Source organism: Monodelphis domestica, chromosome 6 (assembly GCF_027887165.1).
Source record: "Monodelphis domestica isolate mMonDom1 chromosome 6, mMonDom1.pri, whole genome shotgun sequence".
Lineage (NCBI taxonomy): Eukaryota > Metazoa > Chordata > Mammalia > Didelphimorphia > Didelphidae > Monodelphis > Monodelphis domestica.
In genome coordinates, this window is record NC_077232.1 from 61,762,486 (window position 1) to 61,788,425 (window position 25,940).

A 25,940-nucleotide genomic window follows, 5' to 3' on the forward strand; every position below is an offset into this window, starting at 1 on the left:
AGTTTCTCCATCTGTAAAATTAAGTTAGATGTTTTTCTGTTCAGTTTTTTTCCAGCCATGTCCAACTCTTTGTGACCCCATTTCAGGTTTTCTTGGCAAAGATATGGGCACAGTTGGCTATTTCCTTCTTTGGCTCATTTTATAAACGAGAAAACTGAGGCAAACAGAATTATGTAACTTGCCCAGGATTCACACCATTACTAAGTATCTGAGGTCAGTTTGAACTCAGGTCTTACTGACTCCAGGCCTGCTCAGATATCAGATGGCAATGAAGGGCTGACCTCAAAAAGCCCCTTCCCTAAATAGCAGTCATGGTCTTTCACCCCACATTTCAGCACAGTCTCAAAAGCTGTCTCAGTGGAGCTCTGAGAAGAACAGGAAACAAAGGCCAAGAATGAACCATTGTGGTCAGCCATGTCTTAATGTGGATCTAAATTCCAAATTGTCTTCTAAATGTTTATTTTGGTCCAGCTGTGAGAATTTTTCCAGACAAAGAGCCTTGGATGGGCTATTGAGGGGACAGACAGTATATAGTTCAATCATCACCGAGGGATGTACTCTGAGCAAACAAAAGAAAGATGAGCCCCAAGAGCTCTTCAGCAACATTTATAATTAAGTCTGGAGTAGACAAGATTAGTAGACATGAAATAATCAGAGAAAAATTCAAGATGACTTGGAATTTGAGGATTTGAATGAATGGTGGAGGCTTTCTTCAAAGTCATCTAGCCTAGCCTTCCTTCTATCAAAGGAGGAATCCAAGATAGCATCAAGGCTTGGGGCTTTGTTGGTCAATCCATGAGCATTTTTTAAGAATTTAGACTGCAGGGAAAGAACTGTGGGAGTAGAAACACAGAAGAAAAACAACTGCTTGATCACATGGGTCAATGGGGATATGACTGGGGATGTAGACTCTAAGTGATCACTCTAGTGCAAATATCAATAATATGGAAATAGATCTTGATCAATGACATATGTAAAACCCAGTGGAATTGCTCATTGGCTACAGGAGGGGAGGGAAAGAATATGAATCATGTAACCATGGAAAATTTTTTTTAATTAATCAATTAAAGAAAATAAAGAAAAATAAAGAATTTAGAATAGGGGCAGCTAGGTTGCAGAGTGGATAAGAGCACTCAGCCTGGAATCGGGAAGGCATGGGTTCAAATCTGGACTCAGACACTTCCTAGTTGTATGATCTTGGACAAGTCAGTTAACTCTAATTGCCAAGCCCTTTCTGTCTTAGAACTGGTACTAAGATAGAAGAAAAATGTTTTTTAAAAAAAGAATTTACTATGTTCTGGCCACTGTACTAAGTTCTAGGGCTACAACTAAAGGAAAATATCACAGTCCCTGCTGTCAAGGAGTTTATAATCTATGGAGGGAGACAACTTGAAAGAAGCATGTACATATAAGATAGTATAAATAGGAGGTGATATCTGAGGGAAGGCACTAGCAATGGACAGAGGGAAATTGGGAAAGGCCTCTTACAAAAGATAGGAATTGAGCTGAGTCTTGATGGGAAACTGGGAAAGCCATGAGGAAGCAGAAGTGAGGAGGGCAACCATTGTCAGAGACCAATTAAACATTTCTGTTCCTGATGTTTTCCTCAATAAAGACAAGGATGTAGGACAAAGGAGTTCATTTTGCTCAGATAAATCGTTTTCTTTGGGTCATGTTAAGTTTGAGGCATCAACAGCACATCCAGGGGCTGTCAGTTATGAATATGAAGCTAGAAGGGACCTTGGAGGTCATCAAAGCCAAGCCTCTTATTTTAGAAATGAGAAAATTGATTATAGAACAGGTAAGTGACTCCCCCCTCCCAATTACACATAGAAATAATTTTTGACACTTGTTTTCTAACATTTTACAATTCAGATTCTCTCCCTCCCTCCCTCTCCCTTCCTCCCAGTTGATAAATAATCTAATGCAAGTTATTACAATGCCTGTTTTAATATTCCACATGCCATGGCAGAAGACACATATCACACATGAAGGAAATGAAGTGAAAAGTGGCACTTTCTGATCTGCACTCAGACTCCAAGAGTTCCTTCTTTGGCTATGGGTAGAATTTTCAACCTGAGTCTCTTGGGGTTACCTTGGAGACTTGCTTTGTTGATAATGGTTTAGTCCTTCACAGTTGGTCATTGTATAATATTTCTGTTGCTATATACATTGTTCTCCTGGTTCTACTCACATCACTTTGCATCAGTTCATATAAGTCTTTCCAATGTTTCTGAACTCATTTTAATGGTACAATAGCATTCCATTATAACCACATACCATAATTTGTTCAGCCATTCCCCAATTGATGGACAACCCCTCCATTTTACAATTCTTTTTTGGGGGGGGCATTACTCTTTTTTATTATTCCAAAGTTTTTTATTTTCCCAATTACATGTAACAACAATTTTCAAGATACATTTTCCAAAATATGAGATACAAATTATCTTTCTCCTTCCCTTTCCTCCCCACTCTTGGAGATGGTAAACAATTTGATCTGGGTTGTATATTACAATTCTTTTAAAAGAATTGCTAAAAAAAATTGTGGTTCAGGGAGGTCCTTTTCCTTTATCTATGATCTCTATGAGATACAGACCCAGTATTTCTGAGTCAAAGAGTATGCATAGTTTTATGGCCTTTTGAGCCTGTTTCCAATTTGCTTTCCAGAAAGGTTTTATCAGCTCACAATTCCACCAACAGTGTATTAGTGTTCTAATTTTCCCATGTCCCCTCTAGCATTTCTCATTTTCCTTTTTGGTCATATTAACCAATCTGATATGAGGTATGAGGTGGCATCTCAGAGGTGTTTTTTAAATTTGCATTTCTCTAATTAATAGTTACTTAAAACATTTTTTTTCATATGACTATAGATAGTTTTAATTTCTTCCTCTGAAAACTGGTTTGAGTGAGAACTTGGTTTTTAATAAGGTAACACAGGTAGTTAATGACAGTCTTGGGGATCAAACCCAGGCTCTCTGACTTCAGATCTGAGGCCATGTTGTCTTTTCCATCAGAAAGTTAGAAATGAGGTACTGCACCTCAGAAGACAGGTTTAAACAAGAGATTTTGATGTTAAAATCTTCCACCTACTATATCCCAAAGAGATAATAAAAAAGGGTAAGGGATCTACTCATACAAAAATATTTATAGCAGGTCTTTTTATGGTGGCAAGGAATTGGACTTTGAGGGGATGCCCATCACTGGGGAATAGCTGAGCATACTGTAGTACATGTTGGTGATGGAATACTATTGTACTATGAGAAATGATGATCAGGATGAGTTCAGAAAAAGCTGGAAAGATCTGCAGGATCTGAGTCAGAATGAAATAAGCAGAACCGGGAGAACATTGTACACCATAACAGCAATATTGTATGATGATTATCTGTGAAAACTTGGCTTCTCTCCACAATGCAATGATCAGGGACAATCCTGAAAGACTTATGATGGGGAATGCTCTCCACCTTCAGAGAAAGAACTGTTAGAATTGTCTTTCCTATCAGTTTATCTTTGGTTTTATTTGGAGGTTTGGGTTTTGTTTGACTTTGCTCTTATAACAATGACCAACATGGAAGTGGGTTTTGTATGACATTAAATAAATGAAAAAATAGAGGTTGGTGACAATGTAGAGAGATGAGAAGAAGACCAAAGACAGAGTAGGAGAGGAAGTTGACATTTAGGGAATAGAAACTGGAAGAGCATCCAACAAAGAAGAATGAGATGGTAGCAGGAAAGATGGAGGAACAAAAGAGAGAACATCTGAGAGGCAGCATGGACTCATGGTAGAGAAGAGTTGGATTTTACTCCTTTCTTTGATATTTGCTGTGTGACCTTGGACCAAGGCACTTATCATCATTGTACCTCAGTTTCTCTATTTGTAAAATAAGATAGCGGGACTATATGACTTCTTTGTTGTTGATGTCAAGTCATGTCCAATTCTTTACAACCTCATTTGGAGTTTTCTTGGCAGGATTTTACAGAGGTTTGCATTTCCTTCTCCAACTCATTTTAAAGATGAGGAAACAGAGGCAAAGAGGGTTAAGTGACTTGCTCAGGAAGTGTCTGAGGCCATATTTGAACTCAGGTCTTCCTGACTCCAGGAGCTGAAGGCCTGGCACTCTATTCACTACAACACCTAACTGCCCTGTAAATCTCCATGACCCCATTCAGAGTTTTCTTGGCAAAGATACTAGAGTGGTTTGACATTTCCTTCTCCAACTCATTTTACAGATGATGAAACTGAGGCAAGAAAATATGGTTGAGTGACTTGCCCAAGGTCACACAGCTAGTAAGTGTCTGAAGCCAGATTTGAACTCAGGAAGATGAGCCTTCCTGACTCCAGACCTAGCATTCTATCCACTGAACCACCTAACTGTCCTGTATATCCTCTTAATTCCCCTTAAAACTCTGAATCTATGATTTATGATTATTGGCATCCTCAACACTTAGTGCTATGCCTGACATAGAGTGGTTATCTCATAAATGCTTATGGTCTGACTGCCTGTCATATTATGAATATCAAGAATGAGGGAAGTATTCAAATAGTACTAATATTAAAAAGAAAGAGAACTGAGGTGGCGGTCAGTTAGTTGACTAAGTGGATAGTAAGGCCTGGACATGGGTTGTCCTGGGTTCAAATCTGGCCTGAGACACTTTCTAGCTGTGTGACCCTGGGCAAGTCACTTAACCCCATTGCCTAGCCCTTACCACTCTTCTGCCTTGGAACCAATACCCAGTATTGATTCTAAGATGGAAGGTAAGGGTTAAAAGAGAAAGAGAGAACTGAAGAAAGGAAAACATGATTGAGTGATCAGATGGTTGCTGATGACCTTTTGTAAAGGGGTTTAAAGGGGGTAGCATAATAGATATAGTGCCAAGTTAGGAGTTGGAAGGACCTCGATTAAAATTTGACCTGAGACACTTTCTAGCTGTGTTACCTTAGGCAAATCACTTAACTCCATTTGCATAGCCCTTGACTTGTCTTAGAATTGTTACTAAGACAGAAAGTAAGGATTTAGGGGGGGAAAGGCATTTCATTGAAGGACCTGAAAGCCAGATTAAAAAGGTTTAAGGAATGATGGAGTCTTGAGTAAGGTCAGATGAATGAATGAATGAATGAATGAATGAATGAATGAATGAATGAATGAATACTTTCTATGTGTAAAGCACTGGGGACACAAGAGCTCCTCAAAGAAGTCACACTCTAATGGGGGAGATACTTCATATAAAAGTTTTAGCTACCAGTCAGATAGATGGGCTCTATGGTCCTCAGGAGGCAGTGAAAAGGGAGAGAGTAATGCATCTTTGATATCTTTTTTACCAATAAAATCATCTTATTTTCTGATGTTGAAGCATCTGACTTGCCAAAGACTTTGAAAGTGAGCGGCCATGACTTGTAACACCTGAAGAAGGAGGTACCAGACTGCCTCTCCACTGGGGCTGCTTCCCAGAATGATAGCTGTGGGGGCTAAGCTGGAAGCAGGACAGATGGACCCAGGGATGTTGCCATTCCCAGGGTCTTGGGCTTACTTGCCAATTGGTGGCAGTTAATTAGGAGTTGGTGTTGGTGGGGGTGAAGTCATGTTATATAAAGATGATTCTTTGAGGCTGTGTGGCAAAAGGAAGGAAAAACAGAGATGGGATGGGGGAAGAAGAGAAAGGAAGAGGAGGGAGAGCTGTAACAATGAGGAATGAAAAGAGCACAGGTTGAACGATTATCCTTGGAAAGGAGGAGTGACAAGAGACGGCGGATGAAGATACATAACAATTTTGAAATGGAGAGGAGGAAAAACAGATCAATCCACTAATATTGATTAAGTGCCTATGACATGTTCCCAGTACTGTGCTAGGTACTGGGGATAAAGATAAACACCAGATGGTCCCTGCCTCTAAGGATTTTATTGTATTGGAAGCAACAACATGTAGGTGGATGCAAAATAAATAGAAAATAGTTATAAAGTAATTGGGAAGGGAGGGAAGGTACTAGCAACTGGAGGCATCTGCAAAGATGTTTTGGGGGTGGTGAAACCTTAAAGAAAATGAGGGATTCTAAAGAAAGAGGGGTATGGTTTCACTGTTCTCACTATAAAATATTAAAGAGGGTCATGTGATGAATGAGCTAATGGAGAACTTTGGGTCTTTCCTCAGTGTCTAGATTTATTCTCACTGTTCTTATCTCCTTATGGAAACTACCAGCTTTTGTACCCATTTCTCCATGTTCCTAGGTCATATGTAGATAAGTTTAGTATCAGGGCACAAGGATAAGTATTTGGAACCAAACAAGGAAATTCAGATAGATAACCCTTGCCTTCTAAAAACCCTGCCAAACAAAGGGGAATTTTGATGCATTTGGTATAGCTGCTAATCTGTGTCATGAAATGGTTGGCCTGCTGGTCAGTCATCATGGCCTCTTCATCATGGCCAAGTCCAGTATTGGGTACCATTCAAGGCCATAAGGCTACGTGCTCCTTCCACTTATCAAAAAGAATGTTTACAGTCAAGATAATTTACTAATGTGTTCCTAGTATAATGAAAGGTCTTAAATGGGATCCCCAAATGTTACCTTGCAGGGCACCCCTCTGAGCTGTCCCCCGGCATTGAAGAGGAAGAGTCCAAGAGTGGCTGTGACGTCATGCCCAACATCTCTGATGTGTTGCTACATAAATTACGAGTTCATAAGGCTCTCCCTGGCAGGTAAAACTCATCATGGTCTCCAGGAAGCTTGGTGTTAATCAAACTGATCAGCTTAGACAGACCTATGGAGGAACCATGTGTCCAGCCCTGTGTTACGCTGTTTGTGGGGAACAATTAGAAATGATTCCTTCCTTCAAGCAACTGAGGTGGGGAACCAATGCAAAAGTATGTAGATGAGACCTCAAGGGCAGAGGGAGTTCAGAGAAGAGAAAAATCACTGTGGGTTAGGATAGTCAGAGTAGACTTCATGGAGGAGGGAGTGTTTTCTGGTCATTTGGACTATGGAGTAGAATAGCAAATTTCAGACCAGAAAGTTGTTTGGTTAGCATAAAATCCAGCCAATGTGGACATAAAGTTTGCTCAGTGGATAGAGAGCCAGGCCTGGAGTTGGGAAGACCTGGGTTCAAATTTGACCAGCTGTGTGACCTTGGGCAAGCCATTTACCTCAGTTACCAAGTCCTTGTTGCTCTTTTGCCTTGGAACTTAATACTTGTATTTCTACTAAGACAGAAAGTAAAAGTTGTTTGTTTTTTTTTTTAATTCAGTCAATGAACTATTTTTAATGCAGCCGATGGAAATTGGTCTTACTTCCAAATTCTGCTTTGCTCTAGAATGAACACCAGGAGAAGTTCCTTTTTCTTTCCGTATTGAACAAATAGAGAAGGTGTGCATGGGAGTGGATAGAGAGCTGGCTTTAAGAGTGAGAAATACTTGGATTCAAGTCATGCCTCTGATACTTACTTACTGGTTGAGTGATTATGGGCAGTCACCTACCTGTTCAAATATTTCTTTTTTTTTAAACTCTTACCTTCTGTTTTAGAATGAATACTAAGTATTAATTAGTTCCAAGGCAGAAGAGCACTAAGTATTAGGTAATTGGGGTTAAGTGACTTGCCCAAGATCACAAAGCTAGGGAGTATCTGAGGCTAGATTTGAACTCAAGTCTTCTTGGCTCCAGACCTGGCACTCTATCCACTGTGTGCCACCTACCTAACCTAAATTTATGGATGAAGAAACTGAGGCCTAGAGAAGGTTAAAGTGATTTGTCCAAGGTCACCCTGGTTGTAAACAGCAGAGTCAAATAATTCATACTCAAAACTCCTCTCTTGAACCAGGCTACATTTCTGGAGACAATTATTTCTTAGACTCACACTCTGAGTTTGGCTTACCTATGATGTGATCAGTATAGGGAAGTCCAGATGAGGAAACTCCCCCCACCAGTGCTAATTGACAAATCATTTGTCATTTAGGGTCTTTGAGAGTTGCTTGGAAGCAAGAAAGAGTTAACTGAGTAGTTCTTGGCCAGACCGCTAACATGCAAAGGCAGGGCTTGAATCCAGGTAGATGTTCCTAAGTCTGAGTCCATCTTCAGTCCATTTATCACATAGTGCCCCTCTGGAGTTTTGGCTATTCATTTTTCTTTTTATCTAAATGGAATAACCAAGCGTCAATAATGGCCGCAGTCAAAAATCCAGGATGGGCTAGGATAATTGACATGGATTGATGTATTCTTGTTAAGCCATGGCTCATTCCCACAGACGAAAGCCAAATGAAGAGCTTAACCCATCCCAGCCAGTGGTGGATCAGACACTCTGCAGAGCCTATTCCGCTCAGCAGAAAGCATCAGGGCAGCTTCCCTAACACCTAAACAGGAAGGCTCCCAGCAGCCTACAATCAGGGGTGACTTGAACTTCCATCCATCAGAGCAGCCTGGCAGAGGAAGTGATGCTTCCTGAGCATCTTATCCTGGATCTGTTCTGTTGTTGGGTGGGGCGGAGCTGTGAGGTCCCCTTGTTCTCCCTCACTTCCCACACTCAGTTAAGCCTGCACCACCCCAAGACAGGAAAGAAAGAGGCCCCAACTTTATTTACAGAGTCCAGGGACTTTTAACAATAGGCCACCCTTTCTCACTGCCTCAAGACCAGGAGATAAGATTTGCTTGCTGACTTGGTTTAAAAAAATACAAATGTTCCTCCCTTGTCCTTGGCCAGTGCCTGACTCCCCCTCCATGATAATTCAGGCCTCCATAGTCATACGCTCCATTCAGAAAGAGTCTGCTCCTCCTTGTCCTCTCTCTTTCAGTCACTCATAGCCACAGAGCTGGAGAGACCAGCTAGACCAGCTTTGGAGGGCTCAAACGAACTCTCATGGGGGTTTCTCACCCAGCTGGTTGGCCTAGAACCAAGTGGTCAATGAGCATTTATTGTCTACTATTATGCTGTACTAAGTACTGGCGTTGAGAAGACACAAGTAAAAAAAAAATTTGTGCCCTCAAGGAATTTGTAATCTAGAAGGGAGTGAGGGGTGGGAAGAAGAAAACACATTCATATATAGCCATATACACCTGTGCTCTGGTCTGGGAGTAACCACAAGCATTCTTCTCCTTGGAACTGTGAGCATGGTCCCCTACTCTCTGGTGGCTCTAAGTGGTGCTGTGCACTAGTGTCCTTCCTCACCCTGAGACAGCATCCTGGGACTACTGTCTGAATCTCTCTCCAGTGGCTCTAAGTGCTGCTGTGCACTAGTGTTCTTCCTCACCCTGAGACAGCATCCCGGGACTACTGTCTGAATCTCTCTCCAGTGGCTCTAAGTGCTGCTGTGCACTAGTGTTCTTCCTCACCCTGAGACAGCATCCCGGGACTACTGTCTGAATCTCTCTCCAGTGGCTCTAAGTGCTGCTGTGCACTAGTGTTCTTCCTCACCCTGAGACAGCATCCCGGGACTACTGTCTGAATCTCTCTCCAGTGGCTCTAAGTGCTGCTGTGCACTAGTGTTCTTCCTCACCCTGAGATAGCATCCCAGGACTACTGCCTGAATCTGTGTATGGGCAATGCAACAAGAGTCTTGCATCCAAAGCCCTGTATTCTCTTTCTGGACAATTGTCCAACCCCCTTCACCATCTGTGACTGAGAGCTCCAGAAGCCTTGGATGATGATTCAACTTTCCCCAAAGTACCATGGTGGTACCTGCCTTGCCACTTCACACTCCACTTCTACCCCAGTACGCTAGATCTTTTGTGCCAGTCTTTTAAGCTGTTTTGGACTGAAAAAAATTATTTCATCCCATCTTTCTGTGGGTTATTCTACTCCAAAATTCATTTTGAGGTGTTATATAATAGTTTTTTGTAGAAGAATTTGGTAGAGATCTGGTGGGTCTATATACCTTCTCTGCCATCTTGGCTTTGCCCCAAGAGCTTACATTTTTATAGCACTTACTATGGGCCAGGTACTGTGCTAAGTGCTTTACAAATATCTCATTTTATCTTCACAATGGTCCTGGAAGGTAGTTGCTATTCTTGTCCCCATTTTAAGATGAGGGAACTGAGTTAGGTAGAGGCTAATTGAATCACCCAAATTCATACAGCTAAGTGTCCATGACCAGATTTGAACTCAGGTCTTCCTGACTCCAGGTCTGGCACTCTACATTTGGATGGAAAAATCAGATGTAAATAATGGCAGCAGTGAAAGGTGGGTATTCTCCTCTTTTCTCTTTTTAATTCTTCTCTTCTATCTTAGAATCAATAGTAAGTACTTGTTCCAAGACTAGGCAATTTGGGTTAAGTGACTTGCCCAGGGTCACACATTAAGGAAGTCTCTGAGGCTAGATTTGGAAGGTAGATATTCTAAGAGGTAGAGAAGAAGAGGAAGAACACTCCAGTAATGTGGGACAGCCAGTGCAAGCAAAAACTTTGAAGGTGGAAGATGGAAAACGCAATAGTTCTCCATTCCCATCAACCTAGCATGGTATAGGCTTACTATGCACAGACCTATCAGGATTCCCAGAGATAGACACTCATCCTCTTGAATACTTTGGAAATGAAATGATAAGTGTCTTTTCCCCCCTTTCTTCTAGTGCTCCTCCACTTACCGAAAAGGAAGTCGAGGTAAGTATCTTGTGATTCCCATGAAAGTCACATTTACAGCCCAGCTGAACTAATGTTTCTCACAGACACAAGGTGAAGAGTTGGGATGGGGCTATGAAGTGACCAATTGGAGTCTGGTCCACCACAACTGTTGACAGCCTGGTCTAATGGAAAGAGCAATTGCATTGAAAACAAATTTTTTAACTTTTTTTTAAATTTTGAGTTCCAAATTCTCTCTCTTCCTCCTCCTCACCCTCCCTCTCTCCCAACTCTCCACCCTCCCTGAGACAGTAAGCAATCTGATATAGATTTTACATGTGCAATCATGTAAAACATTTTTTCCATATTAGTCATTTTGTGGAAGAGAGCACAAAACAAAAAAGAAGAAAGTGAAAAAGACTATGTTTTGATCTGCATTCAGACCCCATCAATTCTTCATTAACTTTTGATAGTCTCATGTTTGTTTCCTTTAATATATGCATATATTACATATAGTAATAAAGCTAATCAGGAATGAAGGTCATTGGAATCCAAAAGCTGCTCGAAATGTTTGTCTTCCTTCAGAAATTTCTGAAAAATGGCATTTGGAGCAAAGAAGCCTGGAGCCCATTAATTTCAATCAAATTATTTCAGAAAAAAATTAAAAGATGGAGTTCACTTTTACCTTGCTTTTAAAACATCCAAGGAAAAAGGACTAAGCAGCTGCTGCATTCACAGCTCGTGTTGCAAATCCTTTCCACAAAGATTTTGTGGCATATTAAGAGACCCCAAATCAGTCAATCCATCAATAAATAATTTTTAAGTGCCTACTATGTGCCAGGCACTAAAATGCTGCAGAATATTAATCCAGGGGAAGTAAGCAGGGAGGGGGGGAATATTTCTTAAGTGCCTACTATGTGCCAAGCACTGTAATGCTACAGAACATTTATCCAGGGGAAGTAAGCAGGGAGGGGAGTTGAGAAATATTTCTTAAGTTCCTACTATGTGGTAGGCACTGGAAATGCAAAGAAAGGCATGACAATTGTACCTGCCCTCAAGGAGCTTATAGTCTAACAGGGGAGTCTACCATAAACAAATGAGATAGACAAATGAATAAAACAAACAGAGGGAAACGTGATGAAGAGAGAGAAGCAGCCTGAACAAAGGAAGTTCTCCTTTACTGGTGCAGTAGAGAAGGAGGAGAAGGAGGAAACTATTTCTTGCCTTTAGCAGACTTTTGTTTTTCTGACATCTGACTGCCTCTCACAAGCAAAGCACATTCATCCTGGAGAAGAAAGATTAAAGTCGATGGTAATATTGCTTTTTTTTTAAAGCAGAAAAAAAAAGAGTTTTGGGGCTGGGGAGTTGAGGAAAAAAGAGAGAAAATCATTTTGTCTCACCTCCCAAATGGAGATGAAAATGTGAGTAAATGTGCTCATGTAAATGTTTGTATCTCATATTTCATGCTGCTAGTAATTGGTTTCAAAATATAGCCAATTCTTAATTTATACTAATTAATTGAGGGAGAGAGGGAAGGATCATGGGCAAGATAAGGACACTGAAATGCTCAAATCACTTTTACTTCATTTGAAAAGGCATCTCAGGATTTTTGGCAACCTATTTGCCCACTTAATTGTGTTTTTCTCTGGCTAACATTGAAGAGTTTAAGGGGATGGGGCTCAGCTAGGTGGCTCAGTAGCTTGAAAGTCAAGCCTAGAGACAGGAGGCTGTGGGTTCAAATCTGCTCTCAGATACTTCCTAGTTGTGTGACTCTGAGTGAGCTCTTTAATTCCCATTACCTAGCCCTTACTGCTCATATCTACAGTGTTGATTCTAAGATAGAAGTGGTGGAAAAGAGTTACTGCCTTCCCCGGGTGTACAGAAATTGACAGCATGAAGAATTTATTTATAGGAATATACATTTAGAGCTCTAATCCTTTAGTTTTACAAAGAAACTTGCCCATGGTCATATGGGTAGTGAATTGCAAAGGTCTTCTGACTCCAAATCAATTGGTCTTTCCATTAGACTAGGCCAACTCTCTAGTCCTGGATGCCATAGACAAGGCAACCTGCAGTCAAAAATGGTCCCAGGTTGCCATTAGAATAAATAGTTCATGGACAAATAATTAAGAGTGGCTCATAATAGATATTGCTGTGCTCAGGCTACCCAGAGAGAGAATAGTATAACCGAGGCCTGGCTGCGATTGGGATTAATTAGTTATTTGGGAGTTAATTTAAGAAGAAGCCATCCTGAGTTTGTGAAGATGCACCGTGAACTGTTTTTCTAATAACCAATACCCATCAGCAAAAGCCCCAGCAAGGGGAAGCTGTTCAACCAATCAGCTGAACCAGCTGAACCAAAATCAACTGGCAGTCGAATGCTTTTGGCCAACAGAAGAGCTTCCTCTCTATGCATGGAAATGTCCAGTTTTTCCATCATGGTTGTTAGTTTACTCAGATCTGCTGCCAGTGGCTACCAAGTGACTTGGCAGAACCAATAAGAGGTGGAGAAAAGGAAGATCATCACCTTTAGTCATTCCTGGCATGTATTTAGTTCCTGCTAGATGCAATGCTCTCTGTATGATCCTCAAGGGGATACAGAGATTAGCATCAACATCATTAATAATAATAAACAACGCTAATATGATGTTTGTTTATATACATTATTTTTTATAACAAATTAAGAAACTGAGGCTTAGAAAGGTTAAATAGTAAGAATCAGAGGAAAGATTTTAACTAGGATCTTCCTGGTTCCAAAACCAAAATTCCATCCATTATTCTGGACTGCCTCTCAAGGCATAGTCTCTTACCCTTGGGAGCTTCCAGTCTGGTAGGGGGTATGTACAGGAATGAGTATAATATAGCATAGAATGTATGTATGGCCACAGAGTTATGAAATCAGAGGAGAGGCAGTTCATACTTCCCTGAAGAATTTCCATCTGCTCAAGTCTCTTCCCTAGTGGTTTCCTACATAGGCTCAGGCCAGGAAGCCCCTTCTCTGGGATTTCCCCCTCATAAAGGTCAATTCTGCACTCAGAGATTTTTGCAACTCATGTTTATACAAAGTGCTGATTGAACTTAGGGGTCTTTAAAAATAAAAGCTTTCTGGCAACCATTTAAATTGCTATTTGGGCAGAAACAGGGAAATGTGATAGGAGCCCTGGCTGAGGTCCCTTTTAAATCAACAAGACCTCTCCCTACCACCAGTTTTCCTTAAATATAGTTTCTCCATATGAAACCCTTTGGCCATCAATCCCCTCAGCTAATCCAAACTGCTTATACTGGCTCAGATGAATACCCCGGGCTTATCTAAACTGACGTTGCTATTATAGAAGTTTCTTCAGTTCAGCAGAGAAAAAAGCATTTGGGGGGGAGGTCATCCTTAGTGACATGCATTACTCTATCTCCCTTCTCTCAAGTCTTCTGTGGCTATAAATATATATATATATATATATATATGCCACAGAAGATATTGTAAGATTAAAAATTAATATCCAAAATACCCCACATATTATATTTAATAAGATTTATTAATAATAACTTGAAGCAAAAAGGAAAACAAAAGGCTAGAGAAAAAGAAAGAGCTCACCCAGCCATACACGCAGGAAAAAGAGAGAGCTAGGGCAGAGTTACAGAACTATATACACATGTAACAAATGCAAACATGAGGATGAAGGGAAAGGAATGCTGAAAGATGAAGTCCAAGGGTACAAAATTTTCCAATTACACAATATATAGGAGGAAGGGAAAGAGAGAGAGAGAGAGAGAGAGAGAGAGAGAGAGAGAGAGCGAAGAGAGGGGGGAGGGAGGGAGAGGAGAGAGAGATGGATAGATGAATGGATGGAAAGATAAATTGATAGGTAGGTAGGTAGATAGATAGATAGATAGATAGATAGATAGATAGATAGATAGATAGATAATTGGATGGATAGATGGAGTCAGTGTGAGAGCTTTCCAAGGCTTCTTCATAAGTTCTTAGTATCTTACCACTGGAAGAGAATTTAGCAGTGTTTGCAGAGGGAGAAATTGAAGATCCCAGAGATCGAGTGATTTGCCCATTTATCACAGAGCCAGTAACTGGTAAGTCTTAAGAGGAGAGACCAGGTCTAATCTGATCTTCCCAGAATCTCTGGAAAGATTCTCAGCCCCATTCATCATCTCCATTGTTCTGATGTGACATTTGAAATTCCGTTCTCAATTACTATTGGAGGATAAGGCCCTTGGGTTTTCTGGGATTGGGAAGTTTTTTGTTTTTGTTTTTTTTTTAAATCATTCTCATCTATTAGTATCTTACTGTGATTTGGTTTACCACTTCAGCCTTAGAAGAAAACAAGTCCCTTTTGGGGGAGGTTTTGTTGGGCACCTCCACGTTTTGGTAATCTGTGATAATATAGATTCTTAGGATGGAAAGAACACCGATTTAGAGTTAGACCAGGATTCAAATACCAAAGCTTTAATAACTACTCATAAGACCCAATGCAAATCACTTTAGTTCTCTGGGCTTGCTCCCTCATCTATAAAATGAGAGGGTTGGACTCATTGGCCTCTCATGTGCCATCCAAGTCTTGAGCTAGCATTCTAGAATTGACATATAAGTCATAAGCTAGACCTTCTAACAAGCGGCAGCTCCTCCTTGCCCTTCACCTCCACTTTTTCTCCCTCTCCATAGAATGTGTTTGTACAACTGTCCTTGGCCTTTCGAAATGATAGCTACACCCTGGAGGCGAGAATTAACCAGGCTGAGAGGGAAAGGAACCTGACAGAAGAGAATACTGAGAAAGAGCTGAACAACTTTAAAGCTTCTATCACGGTAAGGAGCCCAGCTCTGAGAATGTCCATGGACCATCCCATCCCAGGGCTGTCCCTAGACCATAACCCCCCCCCTCCACCTATGGGGAGTTGGAGGGGAGGAGGGTACAACTGTGATGGGAGAATTGTGTGACTGAAAACCAGTGAGTTATATAGGGAGGAATTAAGTGATGAAGACCACCAAGGAGCTAAAGTTAAACATGGACTCTGGAAGGCAGTTGGTGGGCAGAGGAGCAGATGCCCTATTAGCAGGTGCTAAAATGCCACATCTAACCAGTCAATAAAGAGTAGTATGGGGAGCTTCCCTTGAGCTTGGAAAATCTGGTTCAGGTCTCACTTCTGCCACATACCATGTCTGTATGACCCTGGGTAGATCAAACTGCCCAGAAGGTGCTAACAAAAGGAATTTCCTCATCTGGGAGTTCCTTATATCACAAACAGATAGGGCCAGTTGTATCCCTATCCTATTATCTGCCATCAGGAAGGCAAGCCTGGCTTTACATTGTTTTCCCAGAATACCCTGCCTCCTTTTTAGAAATCACCAAGAGCAGCCAGAATGGTGGGATGTGGGAAAGGCTTGCCTAAATGGTGGTATGGATTAGTAGTGGGGATCTCAGGTCATCTGTGTAGACCCAGATGATAGGGCTAACCTTGTCTCCCTTCCCTCTTGTCTATCTACTTCTCCCTTATCTGTTTCCTTAGGTCCCTGACCACTGGTCACTGTCCAGTCCTTTGTTTCTTTTTTCATTTGGAGGTTTAGAAAACTCTTTTGTCCAGACATTTTCAGCTGTGTAGGAAATTTCCAATTCACTAAAGCTTGGGGGAGAGACAAATCTGACTAATGGGAAGGTTGAATCTTTTATGGGGGCCAGGAAGAGCTTCTTCATGGCAGGTCCAGAGGCTCTGGTTCAAACACTAACTTTAGCAGCTGTGGGATAGGGAAGAATGAAGTGGGATAGGTAAAGGGAGCATACAGATCTCCCCCACCCCATCTGTGACTCGGAATGGTCCATCTCCTCTCTCCTTTCAGTCCTCAGCATCCCTCTGGCAGACCTGTGAACACCGAGAGACCTACGAGAAGTTGTTGGAAGACATCGCTGTGCTGCATCGCTTGGCCGCTCGCCTCTCCAGCCGGGCTGAAATGGTTGGGGCAGTCCGCCAGGTGAGGCCACTAGTCTCCCTCCTGCCATCTCCCAACTCCAAACACTGCTCATCTCAAGATATTCCTGGCCCTAAAGGGAGCAATTAGCACTTCCATCATGGGACTGGAACCCCTTTGTTGATATGATAACCCAAGAAACCACCCTGGGCATACAAAGTGCCAGGTGATCCTGAAGGCCATGCAAGAAGCAGAGTGAGCTGTGTAAATGTAAATGTGAATGCAATGTCTCATTCTCAGGGTCAACCAAGCCAACAAGTATTTATTAATCACCTACTATGTGCCAATGACAAGTAGGTGGTGCAGTGGGTAAAGCACTGGACTTGACTGGAGTCAAGAAGACTCATCTTCCTAAATTCAAATCTGGTCTCAGATACTTCCTAGCCGGGTAACCCCAAGGCATGGCACTTAAAGAACCCAATTTTCTTCAGTTTCCTCAAATGTAAAGTGAGCTAGAAAAGGAAATGGCAAACCACTCCAGTATCTTTGCCAAGAAAAGCCCAAATGGAGTCTCAAAGAGCTGGATATGACTGAACAATAACAGCATAAGGGAAAACATCCTATTAATTAAAGCTATCCAAAAGTTTGAATGGATTTCCTTGGGGAATAGTAAGTTTCCTCTCAAGGAAAATGTTTAAATAAAGATTTGGTGATAGGTGTGGGTATGATATTAAGGGGAATTCTTATTTAGGTATGAATTGGACTTCTGAATTCTTTTCATCTCTGAAATTCTGTGGTTTCATGATTGGCTGAGGAATAAGTATCCTCAGAACTTGATATCGCGTCTCCTGCCTCAGTGTACCTGAAGGCTGTCCCCAGTGCTTAGAAGCCACTCCTTCCTCATCTCTGCCCCTCAGAACCCTTGTGTTTCTTCCAGAATCAGCTAATGCATTCTTCAAAAAAGCCTTCTGGGCTCCCTCCCCCTAGCTGCTAGTACTCATGGTGTCATACTAACTTCTATACATACTGTATCCCTCCAGAAGAAGAGAAATTCTTTGAATACAGGGGCTGTTCTTGCCTTTATAGTCTCAGTATCCAAAACAGTGCCTGGTATACTATGGGTGCTTAATAAATGTAGCCAGGTGAAATGGAATTGATCGACTCTCATCCATTTCTTTGTGGATGCCAACCCTCTATTGAAGGTCTGGTGCGTTTTCTGGTTGCCTGTCATTCTGTTGACTTGCATTGAGCTAAAGTCTGACATTCTTGATTTATTTTAGCTGCTATTCTGCATGATATCTAGTTCGGTAAATATACATATTGTCCCATAAGTTTTAGTGCAGGATTAAGCTTAAGTTTGGGACATATAGGATATAAAATACACTTCCTAAGTGATCTCTGAGGTCCTGACTGTACTATCCTTCTGATTCTGACAGTCTGTGTCCTAGACTCTGAGATCTCCCAGAGTGTTGCAGTTGAAAAGAGTATCAGACTTAGAACCAGAGGGTCTGAATTCAAATCCCTCCTCTGCTATTTATTACCTTCATGAGCTTGGTCAAATCACTTCAAATGACTGAGCTTCAGTTTATTGATCTGTTAAATGAAAGGATTTGGATGAGATGATCTCAAGGACCCCTCCCTGTCCTCGACCTAGAATGCTATGGTCCTGCTTCTGATATTGCCTGTCAATTCAATTCCAACAGCTTCTTCATTGTCTTGGTTCCTTGACCTTATTTGCTTCTGCTGCCTTTCTTTCCTCTTAGGAAAAGCGGATGTCAAAGGCTGCAGAAGTGATGATGCAGTATGTAGAGAATCTGAAGAGAACGTATGAGAAGGACCACGCCGAGCTCATGGAGTTTAAGAAACTAGCAAACCAGAATTCAAGTCGAAGCTACGGCCCCTCTGGTAACAAGTTGGATTTCTGTCACCTTAGTGTGTCCCTCTCAGGTCCCTAGAGGGTGAGAGACCTGGCCCTGCAGTGCAGCTAGCATTTATTGAAAGGTCTGTTTGAGGGGCAGCTAGGGAGCTCAGCAGATTGAGCCAAGCTTATAGGCAGGAGATTCTGGGTTCAAATCTGACCTCAGATACTTCCTAGCTGTGTGAGCTTGAACAAGTCACTTAACCCCCATTGCCTAGCCCTTACCACTCGTCTGCCTTGGAACCAATATAAAATACTGATTCTAAGATAGAAAGTAAGACTAAAAAAAGAAAGAGAGTCTACTATGTGCCAAGTTCTGTGCTAAGTTCTGCAAATACAAAGAAAGTCAGTAAATAGTCCCTGTCCTCAAGGAGCTCATCAATCTAACATGGGAGATAAAGTAAACAATTACATATGAACAAAATAAAGATGATATAAACAGGGAGTTGTCTCCAAGGGAAAGCACTAAGATTGGGAGAGATTTCGTGCAGAAGATGGGACTTTAGCTGAGCTTTAAGGAACTGGGGAAGCCAGGGGGCCAGACATGAACAAAGAATTTTCCAGGCATGGAGAACAGCCAGTGAAAACATTAGGAGAGGAAGTGTCTTATTGGCATGTCTTATTGGAAGTGTCTTATCTGAGGAATAGCCAAGAAGCCCGCGTCCCTGAACTGAAGAGTATGTAGAATGGAGTAAGGTGTTAGAAGCCTGGAAAGGTAGGAAGGAACCAGGTTATGAAGGGCTTTAAAAGCTAAACAGAGGAGGAAGCCAGGTGACTCATTGGATTGGATGAAGCACCAGACTTGGAATCTGGAGGATTTGGGTTCTATTCTGGCCTCAGATACTTCCTAGCTGTGTGACCCTGGACAAGACACTTTACCCTGATTGTCTAGCCCTTGCTGCTCTTCTGTCTTAAAATTGATACTGACAGAGGGTAAGGGTTTTACTTTTTTTTTTGTTAATTTAAGCCAAACAGGATTTTATACAGGATTATACCGATCATGGAGGTAAAAGAAAGCCATCAGGTCTAGAGAAAGGAGGTCCTGGGTTCAAATCTGATCTTAGACAAATCTTAGCTGGGTGTCCCTGAGCAAATCACTTAACTCCCACTGCCTAGCCCTTATCATTCTTCTGCCTTGGAAACAAAACTTAGTATTGAGTCTAAGATAGAAGGTAAAGGTTTCAAAAAAAAAAAAAGAGCCACTGAAGCTTAATGAATAAGGGGATGAGAGGGATAGACCTGAATTAAGATGATCAATTTGACAGCTGAGTGAAGGATGAAATGGATCTGGGAAAGACTTAAGGCTAGGAGACCTATCAGCAGACCTATCAATAGACTGATCAATGAGCTCTGGAAACAGTCTGGGTGTTGGGCAATAAGGGCCAGCACCAGGATGGGGGCAGTGTCAAAGGAGAGGAGACCTATAGGAGGGTTATTAAAAGGACTTGACCCAGTATAGATAGTAGAGACATAAGCAGACTCACAAATGCCATGAGATCAGATGATGAGTCTCTGGCAACTGCGGGCAGTAGCACATTTTCTGGTTCAGGTGGCCCTGGAATGGGGTCTTAAAGTCAAGGGGGAGAGGAGCAGCAGGTAGACAGAATGGAAAGGAAAGTCATTCTAGTCCCAGAGAAGAGAATAGACAAAAGCCCAGAGGTGAGACATTCCAGGAAATGTCTGGGGGGCAGGTGATAAGTCTGGGCTGGATGAAGCCCAAAGTTTATAAGCAGGGGAAGGAGCGTACATTAAGTATGGAAAAACTGAAGCCTGATAGGATGCAGACATCCTGAAAAATGACCTTGTTTACTCCATATGTTTTGTTGGATAAAATCCAATGCTTACAAACCTAAAACCCAAAAGGTCATGGAGAAAACAGTTAACTGCCCTCAGGGGCCATCACAGGGCTAACAGAAATTAATTCAAGAAGTTTAGTAAAGAGAGCTACTGTGGGGGTAGCACCGTGGCCAATTTTAAAAAAATAAATTTATATTTTTCATTTTTTCCAACATATTTTCCCCTCCCCTGGAGAGACATCTCTTATAACAAAAAAAAATTTTTTTTTAAAGATGAGAAAACAATTCAGCAAAACTAACCAAGAAGTAAAAGAAAAATTCTAGCATTACATGCCATGTTCCTACTCATATTCCTCCCTCTCTGCAAAGAATCAGAAGAGGTGCCTAATCATACTTCTCTAAAGCCAAATTTGGTCATTATAATTTTAGAGTATTCAGTTTAGTATTTTGTTATTGTTGTCCTTTTTTACCTACTTTGTTTTAGGCGAAATGTTTGTGGTTTAACTGGTTCTTATTTCATTTTTCACCAGCTCAAATGTTTTCCAAAACTTCACTATATTCATCATTTCATATAGCTAAGTTATATTCCAAGGTAAATAGAGAGCCAGGCCTGGAGTTGGGAGGCTCTGGGTTCAAATCTGAACTCAGATACTTCCCAGCTGTGTGACCCTGTACAAGTCACTTAACCTTGATTGCCTAGCCCTTACCGCTCTTCTGTTTTAGAATTAATACTAAGACAGAAGGTAAAGGGTTTATTTTTTTCTTTTAAGAGGCTCAGTAGTCAATGACTTACTGTCTTAGACAATGACCTGATTCTCAGACAAGTTAAGGAAATTATTGCCCATGGTCCCATAGATAGTCAGTCACTCAGATGGAAGTGGGATTCGAATCCAGTTTTTTCTTAACTATGTGCAGACTTTTATGCATTATACCACATGTTGCAATAGAGGCTAATTAAAGTGAAAATAGGTCTTAGTTCTGATAATAATAGTTATAGTAGTTATAATATCATATTTTAATAATAGCTATCTTAACTGTTTTGCACAGTGCTTTAAGGTTTGAAAAACACTTTGTGTTCTGTGGTATGTTCATAATAACCCTACAAAGTAGGTGCTATTACCCTCATCTAAAAAAAAACAAATCCTTCTCTTCTGTCTTGGAATCAATAGTGTGTGGTGGTTCCAAGGCAGAAAAGCAGTAAGGGCTAGGCAATGGGAATTAAGTGACTTGACCAGGGTCACACAGCTAGGAAGTGTCTGAGGTCAGATTTGAACCCAAGATCTCCTGATCTACTGAGCCACCCTAGCTGCTCCCTTTACCTCATTTTAAAGATAAAGAAACTGAGTCTGAGAGAGATGATGTTTCTCAGGATCACACAAGTGTCTGAGGCAGGATTTGAACTCATTTTCAAGATGATTAGCTGTTTCTGTCCCCTGTCTTCTCATTTCACCTTCAGGCTAGTTGCTGGTGTCATCAGAAATTGTTTCCCAGCAAGTGGATCCTGTGCCAGCGAGATGCTGGCTATTGAGGGATAAACAGCGCGAGAAAAGGGACCTTTTAGAGACCACAATTCCTGGATATTACAAACATCCTTAGTTACAAAGAACAGGAGGTGGGGGGAATGCAGAAAGCATGTCCCAGATGGAGAAGTCTTTATAAACAGAACTCTCTGAGAGTTTTCTGGGGAATATCAGCAGCTTTTTTCCAAACGAAGGCAGAAATATGCAATGCTATTTTGGCCAGGGTTTAGGAAATGAGGGGCCCTACAAAGCACCCCCTTAACTAAGTAGCTCACTGTCGATGTTTGGAGTTGGGAGAGCAATTGAGTTCAGTTCTTAACCTCACCAAACAGAACTCAGCCCAACAGTTCTTAAACTGAACCATACAGCTTATTGACAGTGTGTGAACAACCACAGCCAGAGAGGATACAGACACGTTACCATCAGTTTCACCAGCCGCCATATTTCTGGTTTCTAGTAGACAAGGTTGTAGATATGGGGAAAACCACACATGTCCAGAAGTATGGGCTTAGCACAGTGCCTGCCTCATAGGATATGCTTAATGAATCTTTGAAGACTTGACTGGCATGGTCTGAAGAGCCACTATAGTTAGGGGTAGCAATGTTTTATGCTCAGATGGGCAAGAAAAAGTAGAACTTTTTAAAGTTCAGATATTCCTCGCCTAATTTGAACACAAAATCATAAATAAGCTCTCTAGAGTGGCAGTTAAGTGATTTGGTAGATAGCCAAACCTGGAGACTGGAGGTCTAGGGTTCAAATATGGCTTCAGACACTTACTGGATAGCTGACCTTGGACAAGTCACTTAAACATGTTTGACATAGCTTCCTCATCTGTAAAATGAGCTGGAGAAGAAAATGGAAAACTAGTCTGGTATCCTTGCCAAGAAAACCCCAAATGGGGTCACAAAGAGTTGAATATGCTAAAAACAGCCCAACAACATACCTTCCAGGTGGAGACTCTGGCAGCTGTGGAGACTAGGAAGTCTTCCTAGAGAAGTATTTTGATCTGAGTCTTGAAGGAAGCCAGAGATTTTCTGAAGTGGAGGGGAGGCCATGGAAGGGGTCAAAGATATATTTCTGAGTGTCACTGCACTGGCACCAAGCTTCATGAAAGGGTGAATGAGGGCTAAATCAAGAAAATTTGAGGTTTTCAAACAAGCCTGAGGTCTTTCCCTGCCCCTCCTTGTATTCTATTACTGAATTGGCTACAAAGTGTTTGACTATGTTCTTCTACTCTGTCTCTCTTCATTGCTTCAGAGGATGGAGTCCCTCGAGCCACCAGGTCCATGTCTCTCACCCTGGGAAAGGTAGGCTACCTGCAAAAGTGGTGGGGAAATAAGGTTATTCTGGGACATCTCTATGGCTCATTGGTTCTGGACATCTCTAGGGCTCTCCAGGCACCAGGCCTGAATATGGGGGGTACTGGATTCAATTCTGCCCTTGGATACTTCCTAACTGTGTGACTCTGGGCAAGTCACTAAACTCCAGATTCTCTGGCCCATAACTCTCTTTTGCCCCTTGGAATCTATACTTAGTCACTGATTCTAAGATGGAAAATAAGAGTTTTAGAAAGGAAGGAAGAGAGAGAGAGAGAGAGAGAGAGAGAGAGAGAGAGAGAGAGAGAGAGAGAGAGAGAGGGAAGGGAAGGGCAGGGCAGGGCAGGGCAGGGCAGGGCAGGGCAGGGCAGGGCAGGGAAGGGAAGGGAAGGGAAGGGAAGGGAAGGGAAGGGAAGGGAAGGGAAGGGAAGGGAAGGGAAGGGAAGGAAAGGGAAGGGAAGGGAAGGGAAGGGAAGGGAAGGGAAGGGAATGGGAGGGGAGGGGAGGGGAGGAGAGGGGAGGGAAGGAAGGAAGGAAGGAAGGAAGGAAGGAAGGAAGGAAGGAAGGAAGGAAGGAAGGAAGGAAGGAAGGAAGGAAGGAAGGAAGGAAGGAAGGAAGGAAGGAAGGGAGGGAGGGAGGGAGGGAGGGAGGGAGGGAGGGAGGGAGGAAGGAAGAAAGAAAGAAAGAAAGAAAGAAAGAAAGAAAGAAAGAAAGAAAGAAAGAAAGAAAGAAAGAAAGAAAGAAAGAAAAGAAAGAAAGAAAGAAAGAAAGAAAGAAAGAAAGAAAGAAAGAAAGAAAGAAAGAAAGAAAGAAAGAAAGAAAGGGAGGGAAAGAGGGAGGAAGGAAGGAAGGAAGGAAGGAAGGAAGGAAGGAAGGAAGGAAAGAAGGAAGGAAGGAAGGAAGGAAGGAAGGAAGGAAGGAAGGAAGGAAGGAAGGAAGGAAGGAACGAAGGAAGGAAGGAAGGAAGGAAGGAAGGAAGGAACGAAGGAAGGAAGGAAGGAACGAAGGAAGGAAGGAAGGAAGGAACGAAGGAAGGAAGGAACGAAGGAAGGAAGGAAGGAAGGAAGGAACGAAGGAAGGAAGGAAGGAACGAAGGAAGGAAGGAAAAGAAGTGATGAGGAGAGAAAGAAAATAAAGCTGTTCAGAGGAGAATTGAGAGCTGATTAGTAGGGGCTCCATTATAACTTAAGTCAATGATCTTTAAGGGACTGTGCTCTTCAGAAACCACTGTCATCCCCTGAGGATGATTGGATTCAAGGCCTTACTGTTAGTGAACCCTTTTCTTCCTGCAGAACATGCCCCGTCGGAGAGTCAGTGTGGCTGTGGTTCCCAAATTTAATGCTCTGAATATTCCTGGCCAGTCTCCCAGTACCTCACCAATACCATCCCTACCATCCCTGGTAAGTATGACTAAGGGAATGATAGTGACTCAAAACCAAGCCTTGGGACCAACAGAAGACTTCCAGGGGCAAGAGAAGCCATAGGAAATATAGCACGTTCAGTCTGTGTCAATAACTCATTCATTCATTCAGCAAACAATTATGAAGCATCTTCTATGTCATTCTGGCTGATACATGTCTGTTATTGACTTGAGTAAGGACACTGAAACCTTGAATTTTGCATCTTATAACCCAATTAGAGTTCATTTTGCATAATTGAGAGACAGGTATGGAGTAAAGGATAGAAAGGAAAACCTGACTCCAAATCCTGCCACTGACACATTCTGGCTATGTAGCCCTAGACAAGATGCCTAACCTCAAGCGTACTCCAGTCAAATTCTCCAAGGCTATAAGCTGTGCTGAAGGTGCTGACCTATATTGGCAAAGGGAGTTTCCTTTATCAGTGACATTTCAGATCTTGTCCTTCTCTCTATGTACAATACAGGCAGATTGTTGTCCTAGCCAATATTATTTTTCAAAGAAGGATTAATGTAGTTTCAGACCCTTTTGAAAAAATTGACCAAATCGCATTACAAAAATTTCTTTATATCAAAGCTATTTCCATATCCCAATAATTTGGTGATCTGGTCATATATCACCAAGTGATACATGATCTGTCTGAAAAGCTTCTCTCTCCCTCCTTCCCCCCCTGTCTCTGTCTCTCTCTTCCCATCTCTCTCCCTCCCTCACTCCTTCCTATCTGTCTTACTGTTTCTCTCTTCCTCGCCCTCTCTCTGTGTGTCCGTCTCCCCCTCCTCTTTCTCTCTTCTCTTTCCTTTTTTGTCTCTTTGCTCTTTCTGTTTCTCTGTCTCTGTCTCACTCACTCAAACACACACTCACATCCTCTTTCCTCTTTTTAACTGTCTCTATCTCCCCCCCCCTCCCTCTCAGGAAAGTGCACAACTGCTGTTTGTATTATAAGCAGGAAGAAGAGGGTAATCGCTCAGTTTTATTCACAGCTCTGTTGTACTGCCAACCAGGATCAGGTCTTCTTCAACTCTTCCCTCCACCCTTTTGCCCCAAATGAAACCTCTTGTACAACCACACTCAGGCAATGTAATCTCCCAAGCCAGGTACCAAAATAAAGCCACCCACACAAAGGCTAGGAGCTTGAAGGAGAGGGGACTGTAGACAGAACACACTATGACCACTTCCTCTTTTGGAACCCTCCTCTTTTTCACTTCTTGCTATTTCACCTCGGGCCTGGAAATGTGAGTTTCCCAGCATCAAGTTTACTCCCAGAGTTCCATTAAAACAAAACAGCCGGGAAGTCCTCTGAGTTCACTCTAAGAGGGATTTGCCACATAAGAGTTCTGAGTAGGTGGAACCTTTGGTAGTAAGAACAGTAGATAGATCACTGTGCCTTCTGCCCAGCAATGTACACAGAGCAGGAGGTGGTCTGGGGTGGGGGCTGCCCTCTAAAAAGAGGACAAGCAACTAAATCCCATGGGAAAGGACCTCAAAGTTTAAAGCTCTAAATGCTAAATTGATGGAGAGAAAGAGGTCAAAGGA

The 25,940-nt window shown here is 42.0% G+C and overlaps 1 protein-coding gene across 9 annotated transcripts in view; it reads left to right on the forward strand.

Moving 5' to 3' along the window:
* The window catches only part of IRAG1 (inositol 1,4,5-triphosphate receptor associated 1), a 233,145-nt gene that overhangs the window by 177,488 nt on the left and 29,717 nt on the right, over positions 1-25,940 (forward strand). For all 9 annotated transcript variants that reach the window (XM_056802088.1, XM_056802090.1, XM_056802086.1 and 6 more), the window contains 7 exons: positions 6,567-6,690; positions 10,543-10,573; positions 15,201-15,341; positions 16,371-16,502; positions 18,203-18,344; positions 22,931-22,980; positions 24,282-24,389. In XM_056802088.1, the coding sequence (XP_056658066.1) occupies positions 6,567-6,690; positions 10,543-10,573; positions 15,201-15,341; positions 16,371-16,502; positions 18,203-18,344; positions 22,931-22,980; positions 24,282-24,389 (728 nt within the window). The remainder of the gene's footprint in view (positions 1-6,566; positions 6,691-10,542; positions 10,574-15,200; positions 15,342-16,370; positions 16,503-18,202; positions 18,345-22,930; positions 22,981-24,281; positions 24,390-25,940) is intronic.